The 27708-nt window shown below is 45.0% G+C and overlaps 1 protein-coding gene across 1 annotated transcript; it reads right to left on the minus strand.

The window, feature by feature from the left end:
- On the minus strand, positions 1-27173 carry iqsec2b (IQ motif and Sec7 domain ArfGEF 2b). Its single transcript, XM_056384652.1, has 14 exons — positions 25250-27173; positions 8598-8892; positions 8072-8389; positions 6719-7773; positions 6437-6598; positions 6143-6265; positions 5835-6001; positions 5289-5428; positions 5023-5148; positions 4836-4935; positions 4578-4739; positions 4193-4387; positions 3902-3951; positions 1-3594 (listed from the first exon to the last, which is right to left on the minus strand). The coding sequence occupies exons 1-14, from the start codon at positions 25762-25764 to the stop codon at positions 2413-2415; spliced, it is 4590 nt and encodes a 1529-aa protein (XP_056240627.1). The 5' UTR covers positions 25765-27173; the 3' UTR covers positions 1-2412.
- Positions 27174-27708: the final 535 nt, after the last annotated feature.

Below are 27708 nucleotides of genomic sequence, written 5' to 3' on the forward strand. Positions count from 1 at the left end.
TTCACTGCAAGGACACTTTAATTTATCAGAAGCAATAAATATTCACATCTCAATTCTCTATTCTTTCAGTACACATAATACATACACAAAGAAAAAATTGAAATCATTTGTTTAAAATAATATCAATAAGTGCACTGACATATAAACTTTTTTAAGCTTTAATAATTTATATTATAGTAACTCATTCTCTCACCTTCAGTCTGAAATAATAAGAAAAGAAAAAGAAGTACATTTTTTGTTTTAGCCAACATCTATCCCGGTCCCTCTTTTATATGTACATACTTAGTGGCACTCACATGCACGCACCTGAATACAGACTGGGAGTAGTTCATCCCATAGTAATGATAAGAAGCCTATGTATAGTATAATATGTACATTCAGGTTTATACAGTACAATCTATTCAATAAGTGCAGATATATTCATGCAAGAAGAGTCAAAATGGACAACATAAAAAGAAAAGGCTAGCCAACATATACTTATAAAATCTTCATTTGACATTCACAACTCTCTCCAAATCTCTGGAAAATCCTTATTCTTGAGGATTCAGATCTTCTTGAATTTCTTCATCTCTTTCAGTAGCTTGTTCCATAGATTTCTTTACTTTGTCCTCAGCGATTCATCCTTTCCTGAATCCGAATCTATGAAGTTTTCCCCTGGTAATCAATGGCACTGGAGGTAAACCACATCAGTGCTTCATTTCAACTTCAAAAATTGCAGTAGCAAAAGAAATAACACTTACACAAGGCCCACAGAAAAAAAAAAGAAAAAGAAAGGGAAATACAGTATGTACCTGTAGGCTATGTTACATTCTTGACTCTTGTTATATTTTTTAAACAAGGAGCCCTCAGCTGGATGCCAAGGCATCAGAAAATATAATAAGCAATTTCTAAAAGTGGGAGGAAAGGGAGGATTAGAAGAAGGCCATTTCTGACTTAAGACATCACGTGTGCAAAACCACAAAACCTCATGTAAAAGCGTGCTTCTTCAAAACATAGAAAAACATAAAATGACTAAATCTGATGACTGCGAGGAAATGAGCATAGGTGACCTGTATAAACACGAGGGAATGACATCTTCTAAAATCCAGGTCTTTTTACACCAGCCATGTTTTTTTTTTTTCTTTACTGGGAGCCTCCTCATTAAAAAAATACATCAAAAATCAATCATTAGCTCAGATCCATTCTGTAAGTTCAAGTTTTGTTAACCACCCCATTTGAGAAATTGTGCCCCTGTTTGTTTGCATCAAACAAAACAGAAAAGGAGGAATATTGTCAGTGTTCAAATGAATTTGAACAAAACTAAACCTCATTCATTATTTTCAACAATCAATAACACTAATTATTAAAAAAGATGAACTCAATGGAAACCATGGTACTATGGAAATAAATCACACTTCACATATCAGAACACCCTTTAGTCATTATGGCAAACAGAGGGAATTTATATGTGCATATACTCTCTATAACCATGTACAAACATCTGCTGATATAATTAATCACTGATCAAAACAATTATTGGACAATATTCATCATACTCATAGCAGGTATATTATAATATCAATAAAACAGCAAGAAGCTTCAGAAACATTCAAAATATATTATTGATTGTATCATTAATTCCCATACCCCACAAGGAATGCATTACAAAGCCAGGTGGCTCCTGTTGACATGTAAAAGACCATTAAGCAAAAGACTGTCAGGAAACCGTGCACTGGTTTTAAAGTTTAAGACAAAGCAACATATCTGAGGTCTTCTTCTTTAGAAAAAAAGATGCCTGTCAGCAAAGCGGAACCCGCAAGAGTGGACGGAGACATCATGAAGCCAAGTAAATTATTGCAAGGTCAAGGGACATTTTTTTTTGCAACTCTCTGCTGTTTTTAATGCCAAACTCCGCTGGAATGCATTTGGTGGTTGAGTCTTTATTTACATCCCCATGTAAGCAGCTGTTTTTATATGGTGTCTCCATGTTTTCCAGTGTCACATTATCACATCTTGGTACTATACATGTAAATGGTCTTGTACAGACTCAACTAGACTTCAGACAATTAAAACTGAGGCAAAAATACCAAGATATAGATGTAGCTTCATCTTAGATTATATGGCTATAGACTTTTTTGACATTGTGTGTGGACATGTGAGGGCTGTTTGTTCCTGTGCATGTGTGTGTTTCTCTGTTTGCAGGTTTCAAGGATGTGTGCACATACTGTTTAGCTATAGCTGTGCTTTTTATCTCCACCTACATATGTGGGAAACGGAGGTGAAAGTAACAGAGACGAAGCAAACTGCGTTTCCTCTTGTCACTAGCGCTGCTGCTGTTACTTTCTGTCCTGGCAGACTTGGTTCTAGCCCTAGCTCTGCCCACCTCCCCGACTCTATCATCTGACCTCTGACCCCGGGGGCCCCACATCCTGCTCACACCACGGTACTTATCCGGTTGATAGGCTTGGATTTGGAGCTGCCCCCTGTACCTGTCGCTCCAGCCCCCGTCACCTGTGGCCCCTGCTGAGGCTGCCCGGGGTGCTGGGGGGGGTGAGGGGAGAGAGGTGTAAGAGGGGTAAGGGGGGACGAAGGGGGGGGTAAAGGGGAGTGTGGTGGGGGAGGGGGGATAGAAGAAAGAGGAGGGTACTGGGGCAGATACGGGCCGGCGGAGGCTGCGTGATGCGCATTGACGGAGGCGGATGGTAGGTTGTGGGGCAGAGTGCCGAATATGAAGTGTGTTTGGTGGGTAGAGTGGCTGGCTGGGTGTGGTGTGTGCACGTGTCCGGGGTGGGTTTGGGAGTGTGCGTGGGGGTGCGGGTGGGAGTGTGACAAGGTTAGTGGAGGTTTGGTACCAGGGCCGCCGCCCCCTCTGACAGAGTGTGTGGGCTGCACGTGGTAGAGGGCGAACTGTGGGTTCTGGGAATGTTGGGAGAGAGGAGAAAGGGGGGGGGGACATCCCACCACCATGTTGGCGTAGCGACCCGGAAGCCCATGCTGGGAGAGCTGGGAGAGATGGGCCAGCTGTGGGTGCTGGGCGTGCGGTGGGCCAAGCACAGGACGACAGGGTAGTGGGCCTCTCTGTATAGTATGAGGGGGCACACCTTGCAAAGGAGGAGGGACAGTTTGGATGTGGTAGCGATGGTGATGGTAGTAAGGTGGTGGGGGCTGCACGGTGGCCGCGTGACAGTACTGTGCGTGCAGCGCCTGGATTTTGGAAGGCCCCCCCTCCAACTGGCACAGAGATGAAGGGGAGTGAGGAGGGGGCCCTCCCGTAGTCAGTGGGGGTACAGGTGCGGGGTAGGGTGGCCCCGGTGGAATAAGGGGCCCTGGTGGTTTGGCGCGTTTGCTGCCGAATAGGGAGCCCAGGAAGGAGCCACTGTTGTTGTTGCTGCTCCCCCCAGGGCCGCTCCCCGCTCCTGCTCTCTCTACACTGCTGGAGACTCCCCCAACTCCTGTCCCAGCAGTGGTATGTTGCTGCCCCGGCCCACCCCCCACCCCCGTTCCGGGGCTCAGGATGGGGCGGTGAGGCCGGAAGTCTTCTGTTCCGTAGCAGCCAGGAACCACACCTGGCACTGGATAGCGCTGGTGAGGCTGTGGGCTGCTAATGATGGAGCCCTGGGAGGATAAAGTATCATCACAATCACTGGAGGATCCCAGTGTAGCCCCTGTTCCCACTTACATCAACATACACAAGACATACCTGTATCTGGAGAGGAAAGACATGCTCGGGGAAACACGAACGCTCACAGCCATGCAAAGGAGGTTAGTGCAGGACACACGCACATGCATGTACACGCGCACACATCTATATGCACACTGTACACACACTGAGCATGCCTGGGAAGATAAAGCACCACTAAGGGGAAGTGGGGGAGGGGGTACTAAAGGTTACAAGTCTACATGTAGTCTTACTGAGACTTACTTCCATGGTACTGTCCAGAGAACCAACACTGTTCCTGCGACCACGTTTCCCTGCACCCCGCCAGGAAGAGTAAGGTTAGCAAAGAGAGGAAAGCCGGGATGTTGGTTCACATGTTTTTTTTTTTTTTAAAAGATAAGAACTGCATAAGCTGTGTCTGAGTGTCAGTGAGAAAGAAGCACAGGATGTAGCCATAGAAACAGAGAACAAATCATCGTAGGAGTTCTGCCACCAAATTCAAATCAGCTGACAGGAAAGCAAATGGAATTGACCCTGTCTCTGAGGTTGTCTCACCTGTCTCTGATAGGTCCCTGAGAGATGAGCTGAGCGCTGTGCGTTTCAGACCCTCACCCACCGAGCAGTTGTCATCAAAACTGGTCCTTCCCATGGTGCCATTCACAACATCGCTCTTCACACCTACGCCTCCTCCAACCACACCTCCAGTCAGCAAGCTTGGCCGCATCACGCCTTTCTGTTTCTCCAGCTCCGCTGAAAATGAACACAGACGACACAGGGGAATTTAAAATGGGGGGGGGGGGCTAAGCCATAAACCAGTAACAACAAACAATTCCGCACCACAACGCCTCTCCAGTTCCTCATAAACAGGCCCATACAGAACACTGATTGCGCCTTCTAAAAGTTATAGTTCACAGTAATGACCAGCAGATGGGGTACTTACATTCAACTCTATATTTCTCCATCTCTTGCACTTCAGCAATACTCTCCCTGAGGTCACTAACAAAGCGGGTGCGGTCTTGCTGAGAGGGTGCCATAAAGACGATAAGAACCTTCCTCTCCCCACCCAGGACTGCTGAGGTCAGGCGGACTCCATGAGGGTAGTCTAAATGATGCAAAAACAGAGAAACAAAGGCCTTAATAATCATAAAGGGTTAGTTAAGAATAGTTGAAATGCACGAAAGGACAAATGGTTTCTTACATGAGTTCTGGAACATGTGCACTTGCATCTCAACCAAAGGGAAAGATTGTCTGAAACTATAAGTCACTGAGGTTTTCTTCTTCTGGAAGATTTTGGTCACCTGGTGCACAACATAGATAGATTTTTTTTAACTGAAGTACATTATGAAAGTATCTGTATCTTCAAAAGTGATGAGTGTGAGTCTTACCACCAGAAGGTCATTAAAGAGGAAGACCTCTCGTTGGTGTACTCCTGTCCTCTGAGGTCTGTTTGGGTCAGGCACCTCATAGAGCTGGCAGCAACACACCAGCCTACGATGGGGAAGGGACAGCACCTAAATAGACAAAGAATTGAACTTTTAACTAGTATTGACAACATATCACAACAACCTTTATGTTGTCTTATTCAGGTACCAAGTTGGTTATAACTCCACACCCTCTGTTATGAATTCACAGTTTGTCCCTGGAAACTCACAGGCTTCTTGCCCACAATGACTCTTTCCACTGCCTGCACTTGGGATACGTGGTCATCATTGGTCCGTAGCTCCCATTTCTGTATCCGCTGGTAGATCCCAACAAGCAGGTCCCTGGGTATATCCTGACCATTGTCTACGCCTTGGGTGGAGACAGGGAAAAGGGAGGGCTTTAGGAAATGATGTTTACCAAAACTGCTTTGTGCAAGTCACAAATTATATAATTAATCTAATGGAAAAAATCTAGTGTTATTTACAGTTTTCCCACACAAGAGGGAGCAAGACTTACTACAGAGCTGATAAAAAAAGAAAAACACTACTTGCTAACCAAATGCATGCAAATGCATTTCTCTGTAATGACATGTAATGTAATTTCTCCAGGTTACCCAGATATCATGTTTAAAAATCCCATTACACACTGAGTAAAACTGTATGATGCATGTTAAAAGGGACATTTACAAAAGGTTACATCATTTATACGACCTGATTCGTGTCTCAAAAAATTATGTATCAAGTGTATGTGTGTGTTTTTTTCCGTCCAGCAGCACCTCTCAAATTCTTGATGAAATCCTCTAGTTTCATCTTCCTCTCGGCTTTGACGTTGGGACTGTACATGTCTGTGTTCAGGAGGATTATGGCAAAGGCCAAGATGAAGATGGTGTCCGGGTTCTGGAACTGCCGAACCAGGGTTGGATTACACACACAGTATCTCTGACTGCATGAGAGACAGAAACGACATGTTCAAACATTTATGCTTTTCATCCTTCGACCACAGTGGCTGAAACTCAGTGTATCAGTCAGCGATCACCTGGGCTTCTCGCTACAGTTAAACCAATCGTATCCAGCAAGGACAAACCTGAAAGCCTCTATGAGCCGCTCCACTTTTTGGGCTTCTCCCTGGACTTTAATCTGAGCCTGGAATTTCCTCAGAGCGTCATCCAGGTCCATACCTGAGAAGTCCATCTCATCCACCACACAGCTGAAACACACACAGCGCAGGTCACAGTCTAACCTCTCATATGCCATCAACCTGGAGACTAAGTAATATTCAACCATCCATGCAAGACCGTGAGTCATGTTAAGGTCGATCCATTTAGAGTTGGAATGAAATATGTGAGCTGAAATGTGGTGTGCGTACTCCCATACTCACTCTAAAACATCTTTGTTGAATTGTTTCTGTCGGTTTCCCAGGAACTCTCCGATCATCTGCCTGCTGAGGCCCTTCCTCTCTAGAATGAAGCGAGCAATCCCGACTGGAGTGTCAGATACAAACCCTCTCTCAATCAGGTACTGGATTCCTTTCTCTGGCTTCCTAGATTCAATGAAAAGTTAACACAGACTTCAGACCACAACAGTTTTATTAGTTTAATTGTATGACCACCATCAAAACAGTTCCTCACAGGCTCTTTTGTTTATTAGTGTTTCAACTTACTTGTTGAAGAGGTTGAGACCTATGCGGTACTGGCGTCTCTGCACCACATCACTGTTGAAGGGCGGAGAGTCCCAGCTATGGCGACTCTCTCTCTGGTAGGTCTGCTTGCCCAGAGGAGGCAGAGGCTCCCGCAGGCTGTCCTGAGAGGAGGAGCCCGAGCTGCAGTTGACTGTCTCGTTGGAATTGGTTGTGGAGTTGAGTGAGTCATTGTCTCCATCGGAGCAGCATGGCTGCTCCAGACCTCCGGGGGGTAGAGCTGTGGAGGAGGAGGAGGAGAGCGGGGTGGTGGGGGGCTGCTGCGGGGACGAGGAGGATGAAGGTGTGTCAGGGTACTGATGGTGGTGGATAGGATGGTGGTGGTGGTGGTGGTGAGCTGCCACCTGGTGAGGGATGTGTGTTGGTATGGGTCTGCCCGGGGCCCGAGTCTGACCCTGGGCAGCTGCTGTGGAGGACGGGCGGGTGCCTGTGTTGGGGGAATGTTTTAGGGTTCCCTGAGGGGAGCCAGCTCCTACCCCGGGCTCCTGCTCATAGACCAGCTGTCTGCTCAGAGAGCCCCGGTCTGAACGGTCACTCATGTCCACTGAGCTGTCACTGGGCGGCTCAATAGTGAGAAGGGGCAGATGTGCGCCCCTCAGACGATAGTCCCTGCACTCGGTGCACGGGGTGCTGCGCCGACTGTTACTGCTACCCCCTCCCTCGGTGTCCCTGCTGTCCTCACGTCCTCCAACGCCACCACCGGGGCCCCAGTACTCTGTATCCGTGCTGCTGGGCGCTCGGTCAAGGGACAAGGGCGAGGACGGCATGCCATCATCCATGTAAAGGGTGACGTCACTGTACGAGGTGGCCGTACTGTCGCCGTGCATACTGAGTCCTCCTCCAGCTCCTCTGGCTCTTTCTCCCAAACCTCTTTGGGAAGATGGGTTGCTGCTGCTGCTCCACACACACTCCCCAAAGTCTTCACTTATCCCTCCACCCTCCCTGCTGCCCTCCTGGGAGTCATCGCGACCCGCGCGGCAGGTAAGGGCATCATCTATTGAGTCCGCTAAGGACTTGACCTAGAGCAAACACGAAGTGGGAAAGCAGTTAGAAGGACTGAAGACACAGGTGCACTCACTGCTCCTTCCTCCTTCAGCATCTCATGTGTCAGGAAGTAAAACAAATGCACTGTAATACCTACAGTGCATTTGTTACATGTCTGAAATAAATGAGTAACGCAGCAAATCTACACAAACACTTTCTATGTCAGCAGCACGCTTTGGGTCTGAGGTCTCTGTCTGTTTCTCTATATAAAAACCTTTAAGACTTTCATTGTAACTTTCACATAGGAAAAAGAAAAACCTACAACAGTGTTACCTGTTTGGAGAAGGAGTCCTCTAAGTGGGTGTAGTCTCCTGGGCGGTCTGTGTCGGGGGAATGAGGAGGCCCTATGGCCACACTGTGGGTGAAGTTGGTCTGTGTCTGGGCCTGCTGCTGAGGCTGTCGCTCATCAAAGGAATACTGCAGTCTCATGTTGGACAGGATGATGCGCCGTGTCATGCGGCTCTCTGACGCTGAGCTTCTGAGGCGCTCAAAGTTCTTGTTCATGCGATACTGTCTGAAAGCTGTCTGAATGGTCCTCGCTGCTCTGCGACTTACAAAAGAGCCACCGTACTTTCTCTCCAGCATCTCCACCTGGCACAGGTCGGGTGGAGGGGGAAGGGAGAGAAAACAAGGAAGAACTCAGATTACATATTCACTATCTGGATGTATTGCACCCGTGATTCCTCACTGAAAGGAATCCATTATCTACGCGTTTGCTCATGCTCATGGGCTTCTAGGAAACGAACACAAACATTTACAACACAAACCCTCTGGCCAACAGCATCCTCAGCACTGATACCTTCTTATCCTGCAGATCTGTCGAGAGCTCGTAGCTGTCTGAAAGGGCCTTGCACCTCTTGTTCTCCTCTTCCTCTTGCTTGCGGAGGGCCAAACTCGCAGGCTGGTGGCGTGTTCGTAGCGCCCAGGCCAAGCTGGCTGAGCTGGAGGCAGCCACACATGAAGGGCCCCTGCTACCAGAGGGTGCGCTGCTGCTGCTGTCACTGTAGCGTTCTGAGCCGCGCAGGTAATGTGTCTGGCTGAAAGGGTTGTCTTTGTGGGTGCCCGTCTCTGGACACTGGGACTCCCCTTCCACACTGCAGAGGAAAAGAAGCAGAGGGTATTACAACGAGTCAAATGAGTCATATGTCACCTTGAAGTGTGTTAAGAGCAAACTAAACAATAAATGATAGAGTAAGTACTGAAGACTTTACATATAAGGACTTACATGTACAATTTAGAGCGGCGTGGAACTAGCCATCTCTTAGTGGAACTCATGGTGGACTTATATCACCAGTAAACTCCTATTGCGTCAAGGCAGTGAGACCTGACAACATTCCTTGTCTATATTATGCACTGATGATCCAATAGACTTAAAGGTCTCTGCCCTCTATCTCCTTCCTTTAATGAGTCCAGAGGATGGGTTAATATACTACTACCTTTAGCCTTGTAGTGTCTTCTCACTAGCTTGTTCCTGTCTGTAGCTGTCTGTTTCTCTGTGTATAGCTTGTCTGACAAATGCAGCTGTGATCGTACATTTTGAGGAACCATCAGCTGCTAAAACACACACCTTCACTGTCACATAGCAACAACACCATACTGACAGGAAAGACCAGGTTGTTATATATTCAGAGCAGGTGTAAAACATGCACCTGCAGCTCAGTGTGAAATATCGTGAGACAAAACACACGCAATTAACATCCCCTCCCAAATTCTCTCTCTCACGCAGTTTTTCGCAGAGATGTAACAGCAGGCAGCTAAGATTTGCAACCAAATCAACAATTATCGTTTTGTCTGGATACAGAGGGAATCCATCCCAATTGTCAGTCAGTCAGCGTAGTCAGGAATAAGTAAGTCCAGAAATCCCCCAGCGTCCTGTTGAGCACTTTTGCCCAGACAAAATCCACACTGAACCAAAAACTCTGGTGAGTGAGTGTCTGGGAGAGCAGTTACAGTCACATGCTCCGGCCTACATTTCCTGCTTGTGTTAGCCCCACCCCCTTCTCTCAGCTGTGTAACAAGGCAGAGAGAAAAGACCTAGGGTCGGGGATGTGTGGGGGCGTTACATTCAGCACATGAAATAGGCAAATGTTGTTTGGTAAAGCATTGTGTGTGTGGTTTCTACCTTTTGCATAGTTTAAGCTCTGCATCACTCATTAATATGGATTACAAAAAAAGAAAAAAGAGACTGAAATGGTGCCCTGTTGACTCTGACCATTGTGGCTTTGAGTGGGTCAGCTAATGTCTGCTTCCGTCCCGCCTTGAGTTGTTGCTGCTCCATTGGATTGCAGAGATTTCCTGTGCTAGTGTTTAGTCGGTGAAAACAAGACAAGGGGAAAAAAAGCCTTCTCTGGGAACAAGGAAATAACTTGTAGGTATTTTAATTATTAGTTTTGATCTTGTAAGTAATAATAGTGGAACACAAACGCCAAAGTCAGTTCCTACACCAGCACAAGGGGGGAAAATGTTGTACAATGCAGGGTCTTTCAGCAGGACATCCTGTGCCTTCAAGCAACACATGACCCAGCTAAATTATTGTTGATTCTAACAATAACACTGAGGATAGCTCCATTATGTTGCATAACACGAGTCATGCAAAAGCCCAGTAATAAAGAGACACAATTCTGACATCTGCAGGAAAGCGCATATCACCACAGGCAAGCTAAGTTGTATATTCAACAGCAAATCCATATATTTATATTTATACTATTTGCAAGGAATTCATCATTGAAGGATAACAAGTTGTGCCTTGTTTCCTTTTTAAGCAAATCAGTTACAAGTAACAAGTTTTTGTGCACAAATCCATCTCCCCCTGTTTTTTTTTTTTGTTGTTTTTTTTCGTAGTTTTTTTTTTGTGCAGCATCATTTATCATTCCTCCTCCTCTGCTCCTTAAATAGAGAAACTGAGAAGAGGGAGGGGGTTGCCTGGTGACGGTTGCTGTGGGACCTTTGTGGGCGGTGAGGCAGTTGTTAGGATGAGAAACGTAGTTGCCATGACAATGTATTGACTGTTATCACCACTGAGGTGGGTGTTGAAGATGCTCCACAGGTTGTGAATGACAGTCTACATAATACATGTCTTGTTATGAAAACAGTTAAAACAACAAAATATAACTGTGCAGAGCGAGTCATGCAAATGCAGCATTGTCTGAACTTGTTAGCTTATCAAACAGTTTAAGTCTGAATTCGTTATCTTGCTTTTAGTGGCTCTTTACATATTGTGTTGAATAAACTGTGGGAATAGAAAATTCTTCTGCAGAGGCTGCTTGAAACTGCTCCTTTTAAGGAATGGAAACTAGCCACATGAGCGCCTCTGCACGGAGCCAACAGGTAGACTCAGGCAGGGACACAGCCGCTCTGTTCCTGCCATCCACATCAGCAGGCACAGATGGTATTTTCATTCAACTGAGTCACAGTATCCGAAAATACATGCAACACAATTCACAAGTCTGGTTTCGTAAATTTTTATCTTGAAAATGTATCATTGATTCTTGGACTGATTTTACTTCTACATCCTTGTAAAAATTTCAGCTGTCATCTCTTCACCTCTCATAAAGAGGGAAAATCAATAAAGAAAAAATACTTCAGACGAGAGTGGCATTTTCTCTAGAGGCTCAACTACCACTGAATCAGAGATCAACTCTATGGATTATGTGACAGTATCCACAGTGATTTTTTTAATTATTTTTTTTTATCTCCATTCTCTGCATATATCACAGATCTGAATTCCTTCTTCTGAGCACTGGGAGACAGATTTTCACATTGAGAGATACCTATTAAAGCTCTCCGACTCTAGTGAAATATAAATTAATTCTTTTTCAGCATTGATTTTTTTTTTTTTCCTATGCAAGGCCCATGCAACCCACTTTCAAGCATGCATGCATTAAACAGGACTTTCAATTGGTTTTGCCCACAGCAAGAGCCAGGCAGTAATATGTGGTGAGACAAGGTGAGGATGATATCCAGTAAAAAAGTTTGTTGTATAAAACATGAGCGTGGCCATATCGCAGCTGACATCTGCACCTCATTACTTATGTAAGAAACCCTGTATTCCTGTTACAGTGCCAGAGAGAGGTGCTCTCCAGAGAGCTCCCTCATAAAGACCAGCCCAGTAGTTTCACTACCTCCAACCATTTAATTGGAGCTGAAACAGATGGTTGGAATCTAATAAAGAGGAGAGTGATTGCTGATAGTGTTAAAAGGAAGGAGAAGAAGTGGGCAGAAATCGACAAGGCGAGGGGGTAAACTGAAATGGGTGCAGTAAAGTACAATGTCAACTCCATGCAGTCCTCTGACTCCTGTCCCTCGCTCATATAATATTGATGCGTTGGCAGTGTGTGCGCGTGAGTTTGTGTATGTGCGTGTATAAAGAGAGCAGCAGTAGGTCTAACAGTGCCATCGAACCCCCAGCGGGACATGGAGACTGGGGGATTAACTTCTCTGCCGCCAATAATTGCATCGATCTGTCTGCTGACTCATTTCCACCTGAGAATTGACCCAGCGTCGTTATCTCATATGCTTTCTAATTGCTTCACCGACTGTTCAGTCAATTTTGCCAATTGTTCCAAAGCTTATAATCAAATAGACAGAACTGCAGTGACTCAAATGTGGACTATAAGTGATGAAAGAGGCAGAAAAGCCCTCAGGAAGATCCCAGCCAATTACTTTGGCCACGTGTGATCTGATAATATTTACCATTAACTTCAGGGCTTGCTGTAAATTTCAGGGGGAAGAGATTGAAAACAAAACCTGAGAAATGTTCTCTCTATCATGAAAATAAAATCTACAACCGGAACAGTCCGGGATCTCTTTGTCACATGTGATCCCACTCTTTCAAATGGCCAAACTGAAAGGAGACAATCAAAATCATTCATGGGTCAGGACGGAGCATTCCTCGACCGCCAACACTCTCCGGCCACTTCAGTGTCTCAAGCTGTGAGCTTCCCATCATACACTGACACACACACACACACACACACACACTGTTCACTTCTTTGCGTGACCCAGACCCTCCTGTTTAAAGCGCAATCAGACTCTGTGGTTTTATCAGCTGATGATGCAGCTTTATGTTAAACAGAAGTAGTGAATTAACATTTAAAAGTCATGTAAAAACATCTTGTTTGAAGAGTGATGCAGCTTAAAAAATGGGCAGTGTTTTGTAATCACAAGCTTATCAGACAATCTCTGGCACTGCAGCGAAAAAGAACGAGGAGATAAGTCTTGTGTATACAGGCGGGTAGAGAAAATAGAGTAAACTTTCATTACAAGTGGACTCCTCCTTCATCCTTTCTTAGGATAGTGATATTTTTTGTCTGTATTTGACATGTGCTGCAATTATCTCAATCTATCTGTTGTTGACTGATTCACTTCCAGAGTTTGTTCCTACCTATCAAATCACATGTCCACTGTAGGGGACAAATCCTCCTGACGGACATTCAAACATGAATCTGTAGCAGCGTTTGTAATTTGAACTAAATGTACATAAGAGTTTAAATCGTTTTTCAAGACGTGGCTATGGTATTTGTTCTACAGCTGAATGATGTATGTGCATTTTCTCAATACTGACAGCCATGACATGTTGGCAGATTAACAAGACTTCGAAAGGTATGCGACCTGTCACCTGAACAGCATGTACACTCTGTCACACAGGCACCTGTCATCTATCGCTATTTATGTAATTAGTTTCTTCGCAAAAAAGGTTTTCTTTTCTTTTAAAAACACACGACCTGTTGTACCGCTGGTCGCTTCAGTTACATTGTACCTACACACAGCGCAAAAAGACTGAAGGTATTCTTCTGTGCAAACCACATGACATGTCACTGCAGCGGAGGACGTCGTACAAACACACCAGAGTAACAAGTAACAACATCTTTCAGTGGTGCCAAACTTAATACACTTCTGTAACAGTTTTACAAGTGAAAGAAAAGTGGAAAAAAACAAAACAAAACCAAAAGCTGAGTTCTTACCATGCTGCTACTGTCAGAGAAAGGTCCCACACTAAATGTGGCAGCGTAATAACAAACACACCCTCTCTCTCTGTCTCTCTTTCTCTCTGACTCGCTCACTCTTTCACTTTGGCTCTCGTTCGCCCTGCAGAGCCGTACAGGCTACATTCTTGACAGTCTTTTGACAGCTATGAACTTCCCTCACCCAGCCCAGCTTTTCCCCCCTCCGCCCTCCCTGCACCACATCACTGCCACATTTATTACACAACACCAAACAACAACAAAAAAAAAAAAAAACACGTCACAACAAAACAGCTTACAGGGATAGACAAAGACACATAGCAGTGCATCATTTATTGAACACAGGGGAGGAGAGATATAACAAATGTGATGTTTCTTCTGTTGCTTCTATGTCTCATTTCTGAGATAAAAAAAAAAAAGTATGACAGGACGCATCAGTGGTTCACCTTGATGGACTGTCTGACATAAATGCAGATGAAAGCAAAGACACGTGGGTAGTGTGTTGAAGCAGCTGAGATGGACAACACAGCTTTTAGTCGGAAACAGTTGTTTTTTTTGTTTAAATGCAATCTAAAATTCATGAGAATATTGTTAAATAATGATTTTCTTATTAGTATTACAGACTGGATCTAAGTCAATTATGTTCTCTGTGGTTCAGTACCTCATATTGCTGCAGTGAAGCCTACACAGAAAATACATGTGCTGAGGAACAACTACAAAAAGTATGCATGATTTACATTCAAATGAAAAATGACACGCCCCCGTGGAAGTTTAGTTTTGGCTGAAAACAAAGTCGATTTTCATTCAAAGTTGGGAGATTTTTGCGAACTGTTAATCAGGTTACCAACAATAATGGGGTATGCGCTGTTGTCTTCTGCAGGGGAAAGCATTAACATTCAGGGATTATACGCACCACACGATCAATATATCGTCAAAAATAGAACGTCTATAATTAATTGTTGTGTGTGGATGAGTACACTGTGCTCGAGGTGCAGATGAGTGAAGTGGGTGTGTACGAGCGGCATTCCAGCGTGACTGAGGCAGCACAGAGCAATTACATTGACAGATATTTCACCTGCACATGCTTTTAAAAGAAAGGAATGAAGTGTCTTCAGGAAATAGAATATATCTTTATTTTGCTCAGAGTAAAATCAACAGGATAAATCTCTTCAAGGTGATGAATAAATATGATAATAGACGAGAGAATATTTATCAGATGTGAGGGAACAGGCAAATGCACATGTTAAACAAACATTTGTAATCACACAGGAGGCCATGGCTCTGGCTTTGCATAATGGCTGGGGACAGGACTGTATAGCAATTTGCACAGATAACAAATAGTGACTACTGAGCACATCCAAACTGACATGAGTCAACTAGTGGATCTAAAGATAAGCATGAGTGTGACAGTAATGAGCAGACACAGGTGATGCGTTCTGACAGCTTGATATGGCTGCAAGTAAAGAATTAAATAGCAAAGAATACAGAGAGAAGAAGACAACATCAAGATTCCTTAAAACATAAATTAGCTCACAAACCATATGATACATGAATAAATCAGTGATAGCACACATACAAACTGTCACAAAGACTACAAGATTCATGCATTTCTATTTTTTTTTCCTGCTAAAATGCAGCAAGACTTTCGTCTTTTGTCTTTTTTTTTCGTTTTTTGGTACACAGTGAGGTCTCCGTTTTTCTGGCAGCATAAAGTGTGATAGTCTTTTCACAGGTAAATTGCGAATGAGTCGTTGTGCGGTCAGTTCACAGCTCAGCTCAGCGAGAGGAGGGGCTACTGCAGCCCGAGGCAGAGCAACAGAATTGATGGGCACCCTCATCCTCACCCTCCTCTCTTAGAAAGCAACATGGGGCAAGTCACAAAAACACAGAAATATACACAAGGTAGGTGGACAGACAGGACGAGACAGAGAGAAAAGAAAGGAGGACAGAGAGCGAAAAACAGCATGAGACACAAAAAAAAAAAAGCAGAGAGAGCAGAAAGAAAATACTGTAGATGGACACTAGAACAGGCTACAAATAATGTCTTCTATACATTGGATATATGGACATCACAGTGGTCTAATGCCATTAGATGGCAGTGTTGGAGCATCATGCACTGATGTGTCTGAAAACAGCATCAGTTGGAGGATAGATGAGGGAAGGAGAGGATAGGCCACTGTTGGAGGAAGAGCTGGAGGTTGTTGACAGGCTTTGGGAGAGTTGCAGGTGGCTTCTTATGGGGTTGGAGGGGTTTTCTTTTATTTTTACTTTTATTTTGTGTCGTACTCACTGTACTCAGGCCCCGCGGCGGCCCTTACCTGTCCTCCTGCTGCGAGCTTTGGTCAGTGGAGAGGCAGCAGTACTGATGGAGACTGACGAAGCTGTGAACGGTCAGACTGGTGGGGAACAGAGCGGCATAGGCAGCGCTGCCCGCTGCTGTGGGAGTAGTGGGAGCCGAGATGGGCTGCCCTGAGATAGACGACGGCTGGACACTGACAGGAAGGACCAGAGACGGAGAACACATACATACATACATACACACACACACACACACACACACACACACACACACACACACACACACAAACACACAGACAGAGAGAGACACACACAGAGACATGGAGAAAAGCAGAGAAACAGACACACAAACAGTCAGCGCCAAAGCGGAGAGGGAGACAGAAAGAGAGAGAGAGAGAGAGAGAGAGCATTGATTTGAAGCTGCACATTGATAGTGACAAATCATAGAGTGGCAATGGTTATACAAGGAATGGCACGTTTAAATGGAGAAAAGATGTTTGTACAGACTCTGACAACAGCAAGGTGACATATCTGCAAGAGATGGACCCTCACAAACACCACGGCTTTTGTTGAAATCAACTCCCAGCTGATAGGTCACAGGTGGTTTATAGAGTAACATGAAGAAGACAAGGAGAATCGCGCTGAAGGTCAGACAAAAAGAGACCATCTAAAAATTCTCATAGCCAAAGCTGTTTTCTTCCATCCACTGATGGATTATATAAAGCTCTATCGCAGTCTACAGCAGAGTTCTACTGTGGATCATCCTGCATGAAAATGGGAAACCACTTTCTGTAATGCATGCAAAAGTGCACATGTAACACAAAAGCCTCTCTGATACCCCTCTACTGTGGCAGGAATTAGAGATGTTCCATCTGCAGATAGCGAGTGAGCAGCTGAGGAGTGAGCAGTGGTTAAGATTAGCATGTAAATGGCTGGTTTCTCACTGGGGCCAGCTGCTGTCAAGGACACGCAGTCCCTGTCATTTTAGCATGGAACAATCTCAGAGAGGCACGGGGGGATGGAGACCAGCAGCAAAGAGGGCGAGCAAGGAAGTGAGATACTGCAACACTTGAGCTGGTTACTGTAGTCTTACTGCCAGCTGTGGAAGAGGAAGTGACCAAAACAGGATGCGTTATTCACTTGAAAAACAATGGCTTCGTCATAGAAACCTGATATTATTAGAAGCTTCAGTCAATATACTGTCTTATCAAGTCTTATTGAGTTTATATTCATCTTTGTTCAGAGCTCCAGTTTTGTCTAAAAACGCATCACTGAACCACTCTGATGAACTGTGTAAAATGTTGCTTCATCCCCATGAACATGGGCACTGTAGTTTTCTTGTGAGTAAAACCCACATTCCCCGTCCTGCTTGTAAATTCTCACTAGCTCACCAAATCCAGAGCTGAAAATAGTTCCCAACAAATGTGTATTTAATCCTGTTTAAGCACAGATTGCTAAAAACTTCAATGCCCTGCTGTTTTACAAAATTACAAAGCCTTTTTTTAGAATTGAAACGATCCGCTCATGATATTTTCTTAGAGCAGTTTTAGTTGTCGTCTCTACAGTACCATCCATCAAACAACAAAAAGAACAATGGGGCACTGTCCACTACCTGTGCAGCACTAAACAGCCAACAGACAAAAGTTAGCAGCTCACTCGTGAACACAGTGGAGCATCTAGCAGCTAATTGAGCCACATATTTCCCTCAGGAGTTGATAGAGTCCAAAGACAGAGCTAAAAGAGAGAGAACATCAGACTTACATGCTTCAGGTGGCCAGAGACGCAACTCCAAATGCATTCTTTAATGTTTCACCATAGCTGCTGCACCTGTTCGCCACCAACTTCTTTATATCAGCTTGAAAGGTGATGAAATGTCAATGTTGTGTTAAAACTTGTTTTGCCGCCTATAATAATTCTCACTATATATTCAGACAGCGCTACAAAATGGCAAACTCGCTATATAGTGGACTATATGATTGTGATAGTGATTTGTGGACAACAACAAAAAACACAGATCATCACCGGCCTCAGTCTTTAATCCTACTGATCACAGACACATACAATTCATGTTTGACAGGATTTCACCTTGACTCTGTGAATGTGAAGAAACAAGTCCTGCACACTCAACAGTGCTGTTAGAGAGAGTTTAAGGGTTTCTAAACAAAGCGGTAAAGATGAGTCTTTAAGGATATAATCATGTAGGTGGAACGTTTGCTTAGTGCAGATGATAAAAAAAAGTTCAAATTAAAAAAGAGAATAGGCTGGTGTGGCTATTTTAATAAAACTGTGTGGAACAAGTGCTCCTTGTTCATTCCTATTTATAAAGATTACACAGAGATTACGAGTCACTGTCATGATGAGACGAGTTTCAGGCTTAAAATTACAAGCAGAGAATTTATATTACCAAATATCCTGTCAAGATGTGACCTGTGACTTGTTAATTTCTCTTCATTAGGGCTCTGTAGCAGAGAGAAGGAAAAAAAAATTGTTCTGAACAAGTGAACCCGTTGACCTGAGATGTGAGGAGAGGCAGAGGTGCTGTTATGTAAGCTCGAGCCGCGCTTGTACACACTGTGTGGTCTTGCACTGCCAAGATTTGTATTTTACCAGCGGTAACTGATACCTCCTGTGAGAGTATCCCCAGTGTGGCATGTGTTGACAGACTCATCTAGGAACTGAATTCTGTTTCAAGAGCAGTTATGCCTGAATCCCAGAGTGCCATAAAAAACACACACACACACACACACATACACACACACTGCCCCAATTGCCCTCCTCCTTCTTCTACTCCTCCATAGAAAAACAAACACACATACTACCCACACACACTCTTAGTACGTGCATCTCTCATTTTGTTAGCATTTCGCCAAAATAATAAAATAACAAGATAATAAAGACAAGAGATGTAGATATGAATCAACACACCACAGGTTGAAAAAATATTTGTGAAGAGCGAGAGGAGCAGGCTGAAAGAAAAAGTGGTACATTGGGAGAATGTGTGAGGTGGCGTATATTTAAAGCAGTGAGTTGACAAAGGCTGGAGGCAGGAAGAAGAGTGGGTGGAGAGAGAGCTACATGAGAGTGGGAGAGGTTGAATACGGAGGAGGGCAAGGGTGAAAATAATCAAGAGAGCAGGAATGGAAGGAAGAAGGATGCCGAGGGGAGGAGGACTGTGAAACGGAGACAGGATGTAGAGTGATGATTGCTGCTGGAGTCAGTGTTTCCTCGAACCTGTGCAGTGGCACGGGGGTGTCGGCGTGTAGGTGAGTCTATGTATAGACGAGCGAGGAGAGTGGGAGCGACGCTCACATGCAGCGATCACAGGAAGACATCACCTGCACTGTGCGTGTGTAGCAGCGATGTGGCAGGTTTTTCCTGTATGCTTACACACCACAACAAACCGTTTTCGTAAAGCACTTCCATTTACATCCACATGGCTATAATCTGAAGAAAAAAAAAAACGTGGTAGGAGCCACTCCAAATTCTGCTTTCACCATTTTTTTTTTTTTATTCACCATTGTCTATGAAATAAGAGTGTGGGAGCGCACTGCGTCATCCCACCTCCAGTGTGTGACCCGCCTGACTCCAGCTGACAAACAAAGACATTTGATAACCACACATGCTGCGTTGTAGCCTAAAGTTAAGTGTGTTTTTAATACAACCCCCCCCCCCCCCCCCCCATTCCCTTCCACCAGCTCTTCCACAAGCAACCCCTCCCGCTTTCCACTGCGAGCTTGAGTCTCCTGCTGCTTGGCAACAGTGCGGACTGCCTGTGTGGGCGTTTGGCGCTGAGTGCCAGGCGAAAGCACTGACAAGGAGGGGCAACAGTTACAGTTACGATTTAACTACGCAGACCAGGCACCTGCTGTACCCTGTGAGTTTGCATGAGTGCACATGAGTGTGTGTGTGTGTGTGTGTGTGTGTGTGTGTGTGTGTGTGTGTGAATTTAGCTGGATATGATTCACCCAGTGAAGAACAATTAGACTTCATTTAAATGTGATGTGGGAGAGGCAGAAGGAGTAATTCAAGAAAATGATGTCCCCGCAGATCACCAAAGGGATATTCGGTAAAGTCTGGAACAGATCTCGGTCATAAAGCATGACTAATTGTCTGTGGCTCATGGCCAGAGAGACCGCATTGAAACTTTTCAATGAAAGAGAACCGGTAACCTGCGGTAAATAAAACGTCACAGCACTCATCCGTCTTCAATACGTCTCCTCCATCCCCATCAAGCCATCATTCAATCCTGCTTCTGTCTTTCACCCCGCTCCTGCTCCCACTCCTACCCTCTTTTCTCTTCACTTCTATCCATCTCTCTATTCTGTGTCTCTCGCCCACAGAGTTCTTCACAGAAGAGCTCACAGCGTTCCCACGGTAACCAGTCTCCCTATTCTGCTCCACAGAACGTGTGCATGAGTGTTTGACAAACATCCCGCCTCAAAAGTGCCACTTAACTGCATTTTTTAAAACGGGGAAGGCAATGAATAAAGTCATAGCAACAGCTGGGTGAAAGAGTACGAGTGAATGCTGGGGAGTGTTATGATGTATGTGTGTGTGTGTGTGTGTGTGTGTTGATGTGTGTGTGGGCTGATTAGATCCAGTGATGTTTAACCCGCTGAGGAATGGCCAGCAGGCTTAGCGCTCTGCCTTCCTCTCTAATAACATAGCAGGACCACCAACCCCTGCGCTAATTTACCACGGCTGCTGTTCGGACACAACTGTAATCTGCACACAGCTGCCAATTTAAAAAACGAAACAACCATCAGAGGCCGAGGTGGAGGTGGAGGAAGGCACGGAGGAAGAGTAGATGGAAATGCAATATTGCAACTGCCTTGAGGACAGCTTTACAGTTTCCACAGCAACTATAACTCTCACAGCACTCCGGGTCCAAGGACATTTCACTCCCTGTGAAAAACTTTACACTATGGCTACAGAAGTCTCTTGTCTGCTCATCAGGTCTGGTGGTATACACAGATAGATGGTGAATGAAGAATAGCATGTAGACAAGTGGAGTATGATAGGACAGAGACAAAGTCATGTGTCTATGCCTGAGACTCTTAAGGTCAACATATTATAGATGGTGAACTGAACAGGTCAGAACATGGTTATTTCTGTACAATGTACCGACACAAGGCGGTGTATGCTGCTGCGAGCCTGTTCAAAATAGATAAAACGAGGCTCCGCCATCACACGCCAAATCAAACTGTAAGCCATGTGAATCCTTCTGCCTTTACATGTGATATGAATGTTAATGAAAACTTTAGAGTTTGTGCATTAATTGCAAAATCCTGAATGCCTCCGTGTGCTGAATATGACCATCTGCAGAGAGAGCCAAGGTCACTGGTCAGTCTACTCCGGGGAGGAAACGCAGGCGCTCATTTTGCATCGGGCCACTGTTACTTGAAAATACAAATCCTCATGAATCCTGAGGATCCTGACGAACCTGTGGCTAAATATATATTAAAAAAAAAAAAAAATGAGTATGATGATATTTTGTGTGCACACGCTGTATGAAGCCATGAACACTCACTCAAAAATGGCGAGTAGAAGGTAAAAAAACACCACCCACATACAATTGCCTCCCACATACACACACACACACACACACACACACCATTTAAATTTACATTAAGCTAAACTGCATCACAGTAAATCAGCACCGTTGCGATATTACACATTGTTTAATCCACTACGTATCCTGAAATAGAAAAATATAAACAAGACTGAGATTGGGTTCTTGAGAAACACGGCAGCTGCAGCTGTATTACTGTATTTCTGCATTTCTTCGAGAAAGTCCTGGTGAGTCCAGAGAGAATAGATTACCTCCCATCACATCACACAGACTGTTTGGAGCAGGTCAGTACAGGCTCAGCCGAGCTTACCCACACATTTGCCTGAGGCCAGTTCGTTCCTCTAAGTTCTTTTCACTAGCTTAGCGACTATAGGATGTAAAATAGAAGTGAGAATGCCAAAACTATCACGCATTATGAGCTCGTTATTAACGTTTAAAAAGAATGATAATAAATTGACCTAAATGGGAAAAATAGCTGTGATTTCAGTGACAAGCAGGAAAAAGAGCGGGTGAGAAAAGAGGGGAAGAGAAAGAGAATAGCACAAAAGTAATTTCTGCAGCTTCTCTGAGTCATATCTGCAGCAGTGGGAAACAGAAGCGGCGAGGGGGAGAGAGTGAGTATGTGTACGTGGGTATGTGAGAGAGAGAGAGAGATAGAGAGAGAGAGAGAGAGAGAGAGAGAGACAGAGAAGGAGAAGGAGAAAAAGAGAGAGAAGGGGTGGAGTGGGGGTTGTAAAGGGGATGGGGTTATGTGTAGTAGAGCTTCACAAAATTAGCAAATTAAGCTCCTTCTGAAACAAAAGCCCATTATCGTTCTCCATATTCCCCAAAGAGAATTAATGTCAATCTCAGAGAGAGCAGAGCACATGCCCACAGCGCCCGATAGATGGAGGGATGATGGAACGGAGAGACGAGCGGAGACACAAGCACCTTCACAGCGCTCTTTGGAGCTTCTGAACACTCCCACCGTGACAGTCAGAGCCAAGGGAAGAAGGGGAAAGATAGCTCTCTCTCTCTCTCTCTCTTTTTTTTTTTTTTGCATTATATAATAACAGTGCCCTGACTTTCAGCACCACAGGGGCTGTCGCCAAGACCTCTAGCTGCCCCTGCCTCTCATCCTGTGATCTGCATGAGCACAGCTGCATGTATGTAGCACATAATGAAGGATGCAATCTTTCGCCCATACAGCGAGAACTGTCACATCACTGGAGCCTGTATGGCGGGCTGCAGGGTCACATTAGCTGTCTAATAATGGACATCCCAGGTGATGTCCTACAGTGCACACATACACACTCATAAAAAAAAAAAAAAGAAGGACACACCAATCACACACACACATATATGCTCAGCAGTAATTATCACCCTTGGGCCAGTGGTAATTATACTCTGGTCACACTAATTAATCTCTCATGCACTCTGTGTGTGCCTCCCTCCCTCTTTCACACATTTTTATGCACTCACACCACCACATACATTTTATAAAGATACACATTCTTGCACATACACACACATACATAGGCTCATACAAAAAAAAATGCACTTGCACGACCTCTTCCGAAATAACAACAAAAAAACATCTGCCGTGCTCACAGTGAGCTGTGGCAATGCCCTCAACCCGGCTGCTACTTGGAGGAGGGACTTGACGTCAAATATACTTCACCCCCCCCAAGGCCTCAGACTCGCATTGTTCACACTGCCATTAACAGGAGGAGAGGAACGAAACAGGGTAGCATTTGGGACAGCTGTTTACGGCATGCCGCTGGGAGAAACAAGAAGAGAGGGGCAACTTTGTTTTGATGCAGTTGCTGCACGCATGGCAAAAAAAAAAAAAAAAAAAGGGACAGTTTATTCAGCTTCCTTGTCCGGAAACAAAATTGCGGTCTATGCGATATGCAGAAAGCATAGGGCAGAGATGAGGATGCCTGCTGGAGGAACAAAAACTAATTGGACAAAAACAAAGACAAGCTCCCTGAGCCTTTGCCTTCTCTGGCCCAGACTCCCCTCTCAGATCTCCCTCCCTCTCTCCCACCCTGTTGACAGATGGCAAACCAGTGTGTGTGTTCCACCTTTTCTCTTTTAGACTGAGGCACGCTGAGTAAGGTCGCTCAGTCACTTTCCTCCCCCTTGTCATCTTTTTCCTCTCCCCATCTCTCTCCCACATCTTCCTTCTGTCTCTATCTCTGATTGGAGCCATATTTAGAGCATCATGGGCACTGACGATGAAGAAATTCATGTTCGTATCTGAACCATTATTAGAGGAGAGGGTATCAGCGCTGACCTAAGCTAACAGGCCAGTTTTGGGCTGGGCTGAGTCACAGCCAGACAGGGACAATATGGCTCTACTGTGCGGGCGACTCTTTATTAAATGTGACACTTCATATGATACGCTTGTCTGAACCTGGATCCAAAGTCAGCTACAGGCCATGTTAATTGCTACAGGCAATTAACAAAAGGGGGATCAGCAAGATCTACATTTGCAATTCGTCACTGCATTTAACACCCACATAAATAACTAATATGTGCTTCCTGTCTAATGACTAAGTCACCTCCAGGGATGAGGGGAGGAGGCCAGAGAGGCAGACAGCGGAGGAAAAGACAACTTTGATCAATAAGGGATTTTGTCAAGTCTGCATCAATCACTGGTGAGGGAACTGGGACCATAAGAAAAGAAGGCAGCGAGGAAAAATCCAGTGATGATTGCTCAGATGATTGTGCGTGGGGAAATGTTATCATATGCACGAGGCCTGATGGCTTCTGTTGCTAAGACTGCAACAGTATATCTCACTGTGTACTTTTTCACATGAATTACTGCCTACTCACAAAGCTTAATGCTTCCAGAACAAAAGCAAACTCTATCTCGTGTGTGTGTGTGTGTGTGTGTGTGTGTGTGTGTGTGTGTGTGTGTGTGTGTGTGTGTGTGTGATGGTAAAAGTGAGGACAGATGCACTTGCTGTTTGCCAAAGCTGTGTTTGCAGCACTCTGACTTCAGGTCAGCCTTGAGTTTTTTTGGGGAAAAAAAACCCCAACTCTTTCTTTTAGACCAACCAGCCCACAGTTCAGAGTGAAGGAGAAAATAATAATTCCTACAGGAGGGCGTCACTGGTCCTGAAAGTTCAGATCACCATAAAAAAAAAAAGATCCATAACCTTCCCGCCTGGGCTCCAGTTTTCCTCAGCATACTACTATGCAACTCCTACGCACCTCACATAATAGACTGTGATCATTACACAAATCTTACCCTCTGCAGGCCAAATTACACACAGCGTGATGAAACGGACACCTTGAGCACTTATCATTTTACCCATAATCCTCCAGGATTTTGCATATTTCCTCATGGTGGTGTATTAAAATATCCTTCCTGAGGTTTAGTGCCATTACTGTGAGGATTATCTCTGATGACTAGAAAGGCTGCAGCTCCATACAGCCTGTCATTATGTGGGTTTAGCATACGAATGTTCTGTCATACTTTAGATATTACGCAGACGGTGGTCATCACTACAATTTGGAGCAACCTGGACAAGACATCTGACACACCTGTAATATGACTTGAAGTCATACTCATTAATTGGCAAAAGCTCAAACAAACAGAAGGGGCTTCTGTGTCAGAGGAGAACTTACTTTCTGCGTAAGGTGGAGCTGGTGTTGGTGTCTGTGCTGTCGGTGCGTTCAAGCTGGTCTCGTTCAGTGGTGGAGGAGCCGCAGGAGAGGCCTCTGGTCAGCCTGGTGTGGGTCCTCCTCTCCCTGCTGGGCCCTGGAGTTGTGGTTGATCCAGCAGTCGCCTGAGCAGTTGTGGTGCTACCGTTCCCGCTGCTGCCGCCACCACCACCACCGCCACCACCGCCACCACCGCCACCACCGCCACCACCGCCACCACCGCCACTGCCATGATGGATGGGGAGAGACAGAGGCTGGCTGTGGTTGTGGTTCTGCTCCGGGGTCTCCGAACCAGGCGTCCGTGGGCTGCGCTCCTGCCTCAGGTCCTGGTTCTCCTGGCTGACCCGGTCCAGCTGGCCCTCCAGCTCTTCGATGCGCCGGCGCTGGGTCTCCAGGAGCTTGGCCTGGCTCTCGATGATGTTGTTGAGCTCCAGGAGGTACTCCACTGCCCGGTTGGGGCTCTCTGGGCTGGTCTCCATGGTGGGAGCCCTGCCTCTACGGGTATGACCACCACCAGCCACCACCACGGTTTCGACCCCCCGTGGGGTCGAGATCCGCCCCCCCCACCAGCCCTGATGAGTGGGGGGGAGGGAGGGACCAACAAAGGCTCTGGTGAAGATGAACTATGAGCTTCAGATGTTCAGAAACAGGAAGTCACAGAGATTTAAGAGGTGGAGAAGTTCAGGGTGACTACATATCCCCAAATCTGAGGTCAGACATGAGCATTATAGCATCTTAGTAGCCATTAAAGACGTTGCAATGCCAAGAAGAGAGTAGAAAGCTCAAAGAGAAGCTCAAGACACTGTTGATTGTCTGATTTCCTGAAGTCACCGTCATCTTGTAAGACCATGCCAAATCAGCATGGAGGAGTTCAAGAGTTGGATGATGAATCATGATGAATTTGAATTCATTAACCAAAATCTTTTTTAAAAAAACAAAAAAACAAACTGAGATTGGATGGGGGAGGGAGTGACAGAGGTAAGTATCTTCTAAATGACTCTGTTCAAGGATCTGTAATTAACTTTAACTTGCCTTGATGACTCTCTGAGCAAAAAAAAAAAAAAAAAAAGATTGGAGAGAGGAATTGACCTGTAACATATCCTGCTCATCTGCTTGAAGAGCTCTGGTATCAGCTTTTAGTTAATTCCAAAACATCTCAGATACATCAACCAACCTTTAAGCTTCCTGGACATAGAGGGGAAGGAGGGGGAAGGGGGTAGGGGGTAATGGGGGGGTGGTGCTGGTTATGATCTACCGCTAATTATCAGGCACCGTCAATCATTACATAACACAGAAAATTCTGCTCCCTCCCACGATGAATATCCCCGCAGTCTATCATCGTCGCTTTCAACCCATGGCTCGGTGTGTCTTTAAAGCGCAGAAAGTAAGCAGAGGTGGTTTACGAAGTTCATTGTCGAGGTCCAAAACCTCCCCTCTGCTCCGCCAAAACTACATCCCAGTGCTTTACATTCAGATTAGTTCCCAAAGCGTGTGTCTCTTTTTTCATCCAAGAAAAATGCAGAGTTTACTTCCACGACACGCATTCAAAAAGACTGATCTTGGAGATAAAACTTGACACCTCTTAATGGTCAACAACTATCCGGAATATATATATACTGTCCGAAAAGTGTCAATAGGCTGTGTCAGATCTTTAAACTGTACTTTTGTTTTTGCCGCTTTAGACGCCGATCTGAAATCCGTCTAAAAAAACAGGTTGAGTTATTTCCTACTTATCTGAGACGAGTTTCCGCTGTGTCAGGTCGGTAATCCATGGTCAAAGAGTGTAGCGGTGAATCTTCTTCGCGGTGGTGCAGAAACACACAGAGGTTTCGCTCCTTGCGCGTCTGAGCTGCAGCGATGCGTGCGGCTTTTCCTCTGGAGCGCATCGCTGTCAAGTTAGCCAGAATTATTCAGAACTTCCGGCTAAGAGTTTCAAAATAAAAGAGTAATAATAAGGCGCATAAAGGAGGTGAAAAAACAAAGAATGCATTTGTAGCAAAATGTCAGTGCAAGTAAATGAAAACGCAAACATAATTAAAAAAACTAATTTGGATTTTGTTTTTTATCATTGTGTCATTCTTATAGCATGGATGGTCTTACAAGACACCACAAATGCATATGAGCCAGATCTAAAGTCGTGCGTACATTTTCAAACAATACTACAAAGAACATTGAGTCATTTTCACAGATTTTCATGTCTGAAAACAAATCCTTGACAAAACATGTATCCAAGGCTCTTGGAGTCTCTGTCTCAAAAAGCTTATATTGTACTCATATGGTGCATGTTCCTTTAGAAAGCTTTTTGTTTTGATTACTTGAAGGTGATATAGGCGATAGAAAGATGGTGGGGTCAAAGGTCCCACAAGTGGATTAATCCGTCCATGCATGTACTGTATATTACTGGAGGAATCAGAATGAGTACT

This window comes from Seriola aureovittata, chromosome 9 (assembly GCF_021018895.1).
Source record: "Seriola aureovittata isolate HTS-2021-v1 ecotype China chromosome 9, ASM2101889v1, whole genome shotgun sequence".
NCBI lineage: Eukaryota > Metazoa > Chordata > Actinopteri > Carangiformes > Carangidae > Seriola > Seriola aureovittata.

Excerpts from the sequence above, each read along its gene's own strand:
- iqsec2b (XM_056384652.1), bottom strand. The coding sequence starts at position 25,764 with ATGGAGACCAGCCCAGAGAGCCCCAACCGGGCAGTGGAGTACCTCCTG. Across the intron at positions 7,774-8,071 it reads AGGACTCCTTCTCCAAACAG|GTCAAGTCCTTAGCGGACTC; the intron begins GTAACACTGTTG and ends TGTTTGCTCTAG. Across the intron at positions 6,002-6,142 it reads CGGCTCATAGAGGCTTTCAG|TCAGAGATACTGTGTGTGTA; the intron begins GTTTGTCCTTGC and ends TCTCTCATGCAG.